The following is an 11,623-nucleotide window of genomic DNA, read 5'->3' on the forward strand; positions in this document are numbered from 1 at the left end:
AGTTAATAACTACGTACGTGTATATATATATATATATATATATATATATATATATTTCAAATCTTCAACTATGCTTATTTCTACATTTTTGACTCAATTAATTTCTCAACTAAATTTTCCTTAAATCGTCTGAGGTTGTATTCTACTTAAAAGGAATTTCTACTAAGTTGTAAATTATTAAATCCCATGGTAAAGGTAATAATTCATTCGATGTTGTATTCTGATTGAAAATGGTACTTTCTTTATTCAAATGATTTCTAAAAATAACTTCATCTTTTCTCGCTGGCTTTCCTAATCAGTTTAGAATTTGTAATTTACTTATATTAGGTAAATGAGACTTCTTGAACATCTTGAGTGCATTTGTACGGATATTATGTATTGTATAGCATGTGGATTTCTTTTGTTAAGAGTGAGAAGGAAAATATGGGAGCACAAGGTGCCATATGCACTGAAGGTCCGGAATTTGAGATTATGATGTGAGGAACCGAGGATTGAGATGGTCGGGATTGTGTATTAGACATGATGTGAGTGATTGAGTTGGCATTGTTTTCTTTATTTGGATACATTCTTACTTGTCTCTGTTCCTGTTATGTCAATGTTGATTTACTTGGTTATCTGATTTACTTGGTATCGTTCGTTATTATCCGTGTTCTCCCTTTATTGTTCCTACTGTTTGTTTTTGATTTCTCTCCGCTGTTGATATTACCTCGTTATCTTTATCGCGATATTTTATTATCATATCCTGTTCATTTCATTTGACCAGTAGGTGTCTCGACTGTTCCTCGTCACTACTCCACCGAGGTTAGTCTTGATACTGGGCACCGCTGTGCTGTGCTCATACTACACTTCTGCACATTTTTTTGTGCAGATCCAGGTATTGTTCGCTAGTAGCTGTACGGATTCTTGCCGAGGAGACTCAAGGTAGCCCTGCTGCTGCGTTCGCAGGCTTCAGAGTCACCTTCCTATTTTATATTCTCACTGCTGTACTTATTTCCATACGGTTGTGTTTAGAAATGGTAGCGAAACTCTGTAGAGCTTATGACTTGTACTACCGAATTTTGGGAAGATGTTCATTGTATAAGGGATTTATTTCAGAAGAATTTTAGATGTTATTATTCATTGTTGTTATTCCGCAATTATTAGGGCTTACCTAGTCCTTAAGACTAGGTGCCATCACGAAACCCAACGGAGGGGAAATTGGGTCGTGACACAATTAGTGTTTGCCAAACTTTTAGGAAGTGCTTCTAAGTGTATTTTTCTCAAAAGTGCTTTTCAAAAAGGTGTTCTTTGGGAGAAACTACTTTTTTCTGCTTCTACTCAAAAGCACTTTTTTTCCTTCAAAAAGCTTGGTCAGACACCTTAACTTCGGAAAAAAGTACTTTTGCCCAAATAAAAATACTTTTGGCTCAAAAGAAGCTTGGCCAAACGGCTATAAGCCCTCACTCCTCAATGCCCATCTCCATGAATCCTTATTAGATGGATGTATGATATGCTTATATAGTACCTTCAGCAACCTTTGGAACTCCCCAACTCTCATTCTTGTAGATTTCTCCTAAACCTTAGAGCCCAAAGCACTTCCCCATTATGCACCCTTCGAATCTGTTGGACTGACAAATCGCTCTGGTTCGAAATTCTGAACACATTAGGGAATGATACCCTCAATTTGTCCTCCCATACCACTTACGGTTCCACAAGCTAATTGTTCTCTCATCCCTAACCCTAAAAGTAATATGACCACAGAAGTCTTCCCACCCCTCCATATACTACACCCAAAGTGGTCTGAAATAGATTTAGCCCCCCCCCCCCCTCCCCCACACACACACACCACCACACAGTACCATACTTCTCAACTACTACCTCCTTCCATAAAGCATGCTCCTCCACCTGAAATCTCCATAACTATTTCCATAGCGAGCTTTATTGTACACCCTAAATCTTTCACCCCTAACCATCTCCCTCGCAGAAATACCACGTTTATTGGAGATTTATTGATTGGATCGGAAGATGTAACAACGGTACTATTTTCCCTGGCATCCATGTTGCCAAAGAAAGAAATCCAACGAGAAGAACTGACTAGTGGGCTAGGAAAGGGAGAGCTGAACGTTGTCAAAGTTATCCATTTTGTGTTGGCACTGGATGGAAGTTTTTGCAAGGAAGCATCTCCGACCTGGTGGGCATCTTCTGCATCAATATCACCACTAGCAAAATGGGTTGGAGGAACAAGATGGGGTGGGTGGGGAATGGATAGTAACAAAGAGGCACGAGATAGCAAAGGTGATGGGGTAGGATAGAGGTTGAGGATGTCACTGTGTGATGATGCCGAGAAGATAGGGATGTAAGGCAGGGGTGGTGGAGGCATTGATTATTGGCCACTTATTTCATTTGGCACGTGGTTATTTATAGATGATTACAATTAAGAGACATAACAGCCACAAGTGGGAATTCAATTCTTCCAGGTTATCATGATGACAGTGAGGAGCCAAAATAGGAACTGGTATTTAATTCTTGTACAGAATATGAGTTACCCAAACTACCTGTCACACAACCCATTCTTGACCTATTTTAAATATGGACAGGTTGGGTGTTTGAGCAATTTTTACTCAACCAGTTATCAACCCGCCCAAACCCAATCTCACCCACCCATTTGCCAGCACTAGCCGACGGTAACCAGCTGGAAGCCTTGACACAGGTGCTTATGTGGTTTCAGACTGTGATGGACTCAAGATCAACCTCAAAAAATGTGTGATAATCCAAGTGGATGAAACGGTACACTGATATTCTGGCAGATGTGCTTAGTTGCAGGTTCGGAGCCCTCCCAACCACTTATCTTGATATGCTTTTGTGTTCATCAATGAAATTACACTTGATCAAGAAAATATTAGAAAAAAAAAATTGGAAATCACATGATGTCTTTGTTATTCATAGTATTGCTATAAAGTTTCCGATAACTCTTTACGGAAACAAACAAAAAACAAAAAGAAAGGAATTAAAGTATGAAAGCACACGAAATATAGTTAGAGAACATTTTCCAGCAACAAACATGAAAGATGAGATTATCTCTAAGGGAATAGTCTCAGAGCAACTACCTCACAGCTAAAGAACCAGAGCACCGTGTAGCACACATTCCCCCGATGGTTGCCCCAGGTCCTGAAACATGGCATGTTCACACATCTCAAAAGTTAAGAACATACAGATGAAATATCATCTGCGTTAAGTAGAGACTTCATATATAAGAGTTACAAAATTTCAAATCGACAATGGAGCATGGAAAAAGAAAGGGATTACAGCAAAGGCAGGTAACAAAATTTGGACATACAAGCTAATAGCAAGAGGATTTAGAGTCATGTCCACTGAAAATGATACTAAACATGAAGACAGCTAAACCAAAATCACTGCTGATCAATAAAGATAGGCATACAATTACAATTATCTGTAACCCGGACCAGTTTTGGAGAAATAGATCAAGATGAATATTCGGATGCATTTTAATTCATTCATGTAATGTGATGCAGCCAATTGAACTGTAATTCTGGATATATGGAGAAAGGAAATTGACTTGAAAGTTTTCTTTTTTTTCCACTACAAATTTGGCTGACTTTGATTGTATTTTTTATAATAGATAAATGTAAAAAGTTGGCTTTTGGATATAGTTAATGGAACAATGAAATAAAGCACAGTGCGAGGAACTTTTGGACTTGATACCAAATTAGCCGAGAATTTGAGATCATCTCCAAAATTGTAACTTTTTCTGGTTCTACTCTATCTTTTCCGGAAATTATAGGTCAATCAGAACTAATAAACAAAAGTTGCAGCAACTGGAATTGTTGAATTATATAGCATCATGTATCGGGCATAAATAAGCCATCCAACAGGGTTTCTAGTGCCTTAGGCGATTCCATCCATTGCCTCAAAGTTTAAGGCCGGATGTTCAGATTCTTTTACATACTATCAGAGCCAATCTTTGCCCAATCTCACACTTAAATATGTATTGAAGTCCTTGCTTGAACAAAAGAATTGAGTTACACATATGGGATAGTGTATATTTATATAGTGTTCTCATCGGGTATAAAAATAGCATTCTGAGAGATCTATAATGGTTTTAGCCTTTAAAGCCACTTCACTAAATACCTTAAGGTTTTAGGTTGGATGCTCAGATCCTTTCACATGAATTTTAGTACAAAAACTAACTGTAAGAAAGGAATGAAAGTGAGTCAAACTATAGATTTGGGATCCGAAGCTTCTTCTAGGGCACTAAACTGAAATACAACCTCTATGATAACAAAGGCACAACTTTGACAATACAATGATTTAGCTGGGTTTAAATTCAAAGAAAAAAATGAAAAGATATAATTTCTGCTCAGCATACTATCTTAACCCATGTTGCATCTTAGTTGCATCAATTTAAACTGAAAAGGATTAAATAGATCTCTTCAAAAAGGTTCTTTATTTTATTATTTTTGATAAGTAACTTTGGAAAGAGTTTTGTAATACCAAACTAGTTTAAACCTTTTCTTCTACATTTTACAGTTGGAAATCAATACCATGTTCTTGATTCCTTTTTTTGGGAATAGTACAGAAACACCTTTCGCCATATTTCTTAAACAGCAACAAGGAGAGCTTCACGTTACTAACCAATCATGAAAGTGGTTTTTTCAATTATTTGAAGCAATTACCACCAGATTCAAAACAACTTACACATAGTCTGAACCCAAAATTCACTGATACATATTTGAGAAAAATATTGTTATAGTATGGCAACTAAAAAGATCATATAGCAGTCGAGTGGATAGATCTGTCGTTCTCTACATCACTCCAAATATCGCAAACCTGTGCATAGAATATGTTGTTTGTAAAAAATTATGTCTCTTATGTTTCTGCTTTACTTTCAGAGTGCTTTCACCATCTCTTACTTTTCTAACAATTAAGATCTTTGTAAATGCTTAAATCACATATATGAAAAACATCAATATTGAGTGTGTATATATTAAGAACACGTTAGTACCATTGTGTTTACACAATGTTTAGGGTTACTACTTAGCAGTACTTATAAAAAAATAAATCATAAATTTGAAAATCATCTCAAAGCACAACAAAGGATTTTATTCAAAGATAAAGAGAGTAAGGGTAGGGAAAACTATGAACACTTTTAACAAAAGGAAGATAACAGGACTAACCAGGATCAAGGGGAAAAAAGAGACCATAGGGCTTCAGGTATTCATTGAGCTCCATCCATCCAATGCCTGGTTCAACCACCACATCCATGTCCTCAACGTGCAAAGCTTTAACACGCTACATTTTGAGTAGTTCACAGTAAAGTAAGTAATGGGGACACAGAATCAGGAACTATAATGCAGAAATGCCATAGCAAAGGCAATTTTTTCATAACTGCAATTGCAAAGACAGCCTTCATTTTTAACTGCCATTGCAGCATCAAACTTAATAAAGATGAACGAAATCAATATTTTCATAACATAAAAGTTAGATTTTTTTTTCTTTTGCCACCGCATTATAGGTAAAATTCCCAGCAAAAAGGAAAAATAACTAATAACAGGGTGGTATAAAGAGAAGTCGGTGAAGGGCCAAAGCACCTCAGAAAACACTGAGAGTATCTGGCAAAAGCTGATCTTGATAATCCACTTTGCCCTTCTGTTATATACAAAATTTTCCCCGTGGACTATCATAAGAGCAATTTCCTCAGTATACACTAGTTATGTTGCGTTAAAATGGGGCAGTTCCATAGTAAATCAATAACTAATTGGGATATTTTATTATATGTAATACATGGATCTTGGTTTATGAAGAAACTTCTATTGATCGTTGATGCACTAAATCTCAACTGGTTAATGATGGACCCTAACAAGTTTAATCAAACCATAAAACATACAGCACATTAAATATGAGTTTCCAACGATCCCGGATATCAAGCCTATGTGAGAAGCCAGATGGCATCATCAGTTTATTACAATAGTCTTTTTCAGAAAGAAAAAAACACCAAAAGTAAGGACCAATACCTTTATCATCAGTATTATCACCTCTAAGAATACATAATTCCAAAGGATTTGATGTCAAGATGGTTGACAAGATACTATCAAGAAACATATAACAACCAAATGTGGTTTATTATCCTTCTGATCCAACAACAACAACAACATACCTAGTATAATCCCCCATGTGGGGTCTGGGGACGGTAATGTGTACGCAGACCTTACCCCTACGTGGAGAGGTAGAGAGGTTGTTTCCGATAGACCCTCGGCTCAAGAAAGTGTGGAGAGGAAGAGAGGGGAGAAGAAGAAGAAGAAGAATAGGGGAAAGAAAGAAACATGAAGGAGACAAAGGACGATAAGTCAAAGGGGGGAAAATAGTAGCATTAAATAGTATCAATGAGGGAGCAGCAATTCTAGTAAAAGTCGAGAAAAAAATAACATCAAATAGTAACAATTACGGAGCAACAATTTCCAGTAGCAATTTACAAAAATAATGAACTTGGCTGCTAAGTACCAGTTATAATAACAAACAAGAAGAAAGTATCTTTCAACCGGCAACAATAATGTTACTAGTACTACTGGTAACCCTGGGAGAAACTCACAACTACCGGTCAACCCACCACCTTAATCGTCGACCTCCACACCTTTCTATCGCTAGTCATATCCTCGGCTAGGTGAAGCACTGACATGTCCTGCCTAATCACCTCTCCCCAATACTTATTTGGCCTACCCCTGCCCTTTCTCTCCGCCATGGTCCACCTCTCACACCTCCTGACCGGGGCATCTATGTCTCTACTCCTCACATGCCCAAACCATCGCAACCTCGATTCCCGCAACTTGTCTTCCATGGCTGCTACTCCCACCTTGTCCCTAATAACTTCATTCCTAATCTTGTCTTTCCTAGTATGTCCACACATCCATCTCAACATCCTCATTTCAGCTACGCTCATCTTCTGGACATGGGACTTCTTGACGGGCCAACACTCAGATCCGTACAACATAATCGGTCTAACCACCACCCTGTAAAATTTGCCCTTAAGTCTAGGAGGCACATTCTTATCGCATAAACCCCCCGAAGCTAGCCTCCATCTCATCTATCCCGCTCCAATGCGGTGAGTAACATCCTCGTCAATCTCCTTGTTGCCTTCTGATCCATAAGGAGGTATAATTATGTGACTTAATCGAATTAAATAGGACGGTGCATAAATGAAATTTCAAAAGCCTTCCTCCAAAAAATAAATAAAATTTCAAAAGTAAGCCTTACATTCATCAATGTCATATCAATGCAAACACCGCCGTTGGGGGATAAGGTGTGTCCCTCAATAGAGGTAGCTCCTCCGTAGGGCACAATAGGGACCTGCAACAACAATTTCCTGTATCGAACTGGATGATGTGCATGAATGAAACAAGTATAAAATCATATTAACTGCATAGTCAAGGTTTCTGACAAGAATTCACTAAGGAACATATGGTTCATTGACAAGTTATGCACAGATTATAATATAACTATTGCATTACGGGTGAATAACAATCACAGGACTATTTGTATTGGTTATTGGGTGCTTGGCTAACCGCATTACATCTTAGTGTCTAATCTAAAACTTGTATTTGGTTAGAAATTGGATAGAGACTTGCTTCCAATACTACGCTTGGCCTGACAACATTATTCTATCCAATAATACTTTGATTATAATATTTAGCAAAATTATCAAAAAAATTAAATATATTTTATAGTTTGACTTGGCACAACGTTTAAGAAAAAAAAAAAGACTTTTAGAACATGTGGTCCTAAAAGCTTAAGGGGCAAAAGCTTTGTGGGGCCACGACATTTTTGTGACTATAAAAGCTTATCATTAAGGGCATAGTGGGTAAAATGAAAAGTTTGAAGTTAAATTGTTTCCAAATATAGAAATGTGTCTTTTTTTTTTGGAACTCATTAATAAGGAAAGTGTGTCATTTAAATTGAAACAGAGTGAGTAATCTGTATCGTATCAAATAAAGAACGGTTGTAAGAGGATATATAAAATAAGGTACACTACAATATGAAATAGATGGAGAAATAATCATTGCATTCCCCTACTAACATGAAAAATATTTTAAACACATTCCTATAACTTTAAAATAAATACTAAAAAAATTACTCAAGGCAAATGAAACATATCAAGTAAGAAATGACTAACTAAACAAGTGACAATATATAGGACATCTTTTCAATTTACGTAAAGAAATGGTTAACTAAACACGCAACAATATAAAGGACACCTTTATCATTTACGTATTCTTGTGCAGGTATTGTTAATACGCCTTTTGTTATTCCACATGTAAAAAATGCAACCAAGACACCCAACTGTTAATCTGGAATTTTGTACCGGGAGTATTTCCATAATGTGAGTGACCAAACAGCCCCTAATGCTAAGGGTATTTCATTGTACTTACTGCATAGTATCTATGTCATTTAAGCATAAGAAACTCAAGTTACTTTTCAGCACAAAAGACATAGGAGATCGCCACTTCCATCTACAAATTAATGATTGAGAAAGCTCAAGTGCTAATTCATTGCCTTCCGTACAAAAGTTAATGCAAAATAATAGGGACAAAATAGTCCGAAGTGCAATACAGACCTTGTGCTTGTTGCAAGACCTAACTATCTTAGACACATCCTCCTCAGACCTGCATTTGGGAGAACAAGTTGAATGATAATCATTATGTTTTTCAATTAGAAAAAAGCAATCACCATGAACAATAAAATAGCTATAGCTCCACCTTGTTTAAAAAGCTAGGTTTTTGTAGTGATTTATTGATCTTGAAGGCATAATGATATGCAAGCCGATAACTAGTTCTTCATCTTCAATTGATTTTGTTTTCCTTACATTGTCAACAGGATCTTTCAAATGGCAACACTGGCAAACATATCATTCTCAAGAAAGAGAAAACGTACTACTAATTTCTAATACTATGGAATTTGCCAGCATTAAGTTTAGAAGTATCTTACAATGCACACTGATTACTTGTCTGTACCATGTGATAGTTTGACTTACCACAATGTCCAAGGTGACACTTGAAATTGCAATTAATCAGGTCTGTATAGGAGGTGAAAAATCTAATTTTCATTTACTTGGAGATACAAAGGTGGAAACATGTTAACTATTAATATGCTGCTCAAGAAGATAACAGTAAGCAAAAGCACTGTCATCTGCGGAAAACCAAAAATTATCTTAGAATGAGGGGAAAAAACAACCATGTTGTCTTTGAGACTAGGGAATCCAGAAGACAAACCCTCCTTAACTTTCAAGACAAACTTAGCCTGCTGAATTCATTGTGTTTCTCTGTTCAATCTATTTATGATTTGGGGAGAGGGGACGCCTGACGTAAAACACATGTTAAGAATACATCCTACATCGGACAAAAACTTATATAGACTGCAAATCCTGGTCTACAAAGGAATAGAAACAAAACTGTAATAGAACAAAGAATTAAGAAGGAGGGAAAGCAATAAGAATAGAAATCTTGTTCCAAAGAATGAATCTGACCTTGGATAAACTACGACATCAGGGATGTTTACTGCTTTATGGAAGCTGTTCTGAGGCTTCCCATGAACGTATCTCTCATCTTCATCCAATGTCATGTTATCCTAAATAATAAAGTTATAACGACCTCAAACCAACTAAAATCTATCTAAAAAATTCCACAATATACTGAAAATTATCATAACTTCAAACAACGGCAGGACCAGGAAATTATACAATGGATTCAAAGAAATACTAGAATGTCACACCTAGAGCAATTTTTGAACTCCCTTTACCATTTTACTAGAATTTTTCCTTATGTTAAGGGATTCAACAGTTTAAATATAAAAAATAAAAATTAAAGTCGGTTTGCCCTATTTGTGCAGTGTAAGCTTTCAATGAAGGGATTCAATTGAACCCCTTTCTTCAACTTAGCTCCGTCTGTGCTGCTATAGATTTATAAGGCTTGGCTAGCCGTGAAGAGAATTCTAAATTAGTTAAAGAATGAGAAAGCATGATAAATCCTTGTATTTAAGAAGCAAATCAAGAACCAAATTGTTATATCCAGATATACCAAATACATTAAGCAAAGAAACAATATTAAGAATACAATACCTGGCAAATTGCCTTCAACTCTTCTATAAGCTGTGGAGGAATTTCACTATGATAACCTTTTACCACATAATCTGTGCTATCTTTGCCACCAATTTTCACACTTCCCAAAGACAAAATAAAATCAATGTCGACATTTCAAAATCATCGAAAAGATCAATGAACAATTTATATTTCGCCTGACAAATTTCACTATTCAATCAATCAATTATGCCTCAATCTCAGGAATCATCTCTATCGATTTCACTATATTCAAGTCCATTTCATTCCAAACATTCTAATATTGAAACGCAGCATCTTCTAGGTCAAAGCATGTAACTTTCTGATTGTCCAACATGATTATGTTTCAGATACATGCTCATTTTGACAAAGAAAGAAATTGCAATTCTTTCCGATGACCATCATTATTTTAAATTACCTAGTAGCCAACATGAATTATTCATACATAAGCTCTAAGAAAAATCAAATTCCAAATTGTTAAACCAAAAGAAGTATCATTTTTTCAAATAGTTAAAACCATCATTATTCTAATTTCTCTTATATCCCACATAAATATTCAGAAGAAAAAAAAAAGTTCATTTTCAAGAATACCAAAAGAAAATTTCTATTCTTTCCAATTGTTAAAACACAACACAAAAGGGTAGAACTGTGAGGTAATAATTCTACTTCAGGGAAATATTTATGGCATTACTAATTTATGAATATAGTGAATACCTATTTGGGTCAAAAAGTGGAGCATCAGTGAGACAGAGTGAGTGTGAGTGGAGAGCAAGAGAACCAGCAGAGACAGCAAAGGCTAAAGGGATTAAAGAAGCAATCCATGAATTATTTGAAGGTGTTTTTCTTGAGCAAATTACAGGATCTGTAAGGCTAGAAGATGGAATTTGGGGTCTCTGGAAAATTGAAGTTCGCTGTAGATTATTGCAAATGGGTTTTGAGCAAGAACGTAAACGGGAAAACAATGAAGAGAAAGTCATGGCCAAAAGCTAATTACAGAAAACAGTATACAAGTGATTCACGTGTTGGTGGACTAATCACGGTCTGAATCTTAGAATTGGATACACCAAAATTTGGCTGTTAGTATAAGAATATGCGCAAAGTTTGTTGTGGAGTTTTGGAAATATGATGTTGATTATTACTAGTGCAAAACAAAAGCGTGGATTAAAGACGGAACAATACTAGGCATTGGATAAAAATCCTTTATCCTTATTGATGTGTAGGAATTTATTTGGGATTTATTTTCAAACTCATGTTTGGATATAAATTTTGGTCATATTTTGGCCAAATTTCAAATTTCAAATTCAAACCCAAAACTTGGGAATTATATACATATTTTTCCAAAATAAAATTGAAAAATATATTTTGAAAACATATGTCCAAACACATTTTCATCTTCAAACCAAACTTCAACCAAATCAGATTTTTCAAAATAAATTTGGGATATATGGCCAAATGCTAGCTTAAGGGTGAAGCTAACAAACAAATCTAGAATGAGAGAAAAGAGAAAAAAGATATATATAT

At 35.8% G+C, this 11,623-nt stretch overlaps 1 protein-coding gene across 1 annotated transcript in view; it reads right to left on the minus strand.

The window, feature by feature from the left end:
• Positions 1 to 11,298, minus strand: part of LOC109219547 (D-lactate dehydrogenase [cytochrome], mitochondrial) — a 31,482-nt gene extending 20,184 nt beyond the window's left edge. Inside the window, exons 1-7 of the mRNA XM_019384003.1 lie at positions 10,817 to 11,298; positions 10,106 to 10,205; positions 9,515 to 9,615; positions 8,606 to 8,654; positions 7,249 to 7,341; positions 5,175 to 5,289; positions 3,087 to 3,147 (exon numbers count right to left, since the gene is read on the minus strand). Coding sequence (XP_019239548.1) covers positions 3,087 to 3,147; positions 5,175 to 5,289; positions 7,249 to 7,341; positions 8,606 to 8,654; positions 9,515 to 9,615; positions 10,106 to 10,205; positions 10,817 to 11,079 — 782 coding nt within the window. The 5' untranslated portion in view covers positions 11,080 to 11,298. The remainder of the gene's footprint in view (positions 1 to 3,086; positions 3,148 to 5,174; positions 5,290 to 7,248; positions 7,342 to 8,605; positions 8,655 to 9,514; positions 9,616 to 10,105; positions 10,206 to 10,816) is intronic.
• Positions 11,299 to 11,623: the final 325 nt, after the last annotated feature.

The sequence above is a fragment of the Nicotiana attenuata genome, unplaced genomic scaffold, assembly GCF_001879085.1.
Source record: "Nicotiana attenuata strain UT unplaced genomic scaffold, NIATTr2, whole genome shotgun sequence".
Taxonomy (NCBI): Eukaryota; Viridiplantae; Streptophyta; class Magnoliopsida; order Solanales; family Solanaceae; genus Nicotiana; species Nicotiana attenuata.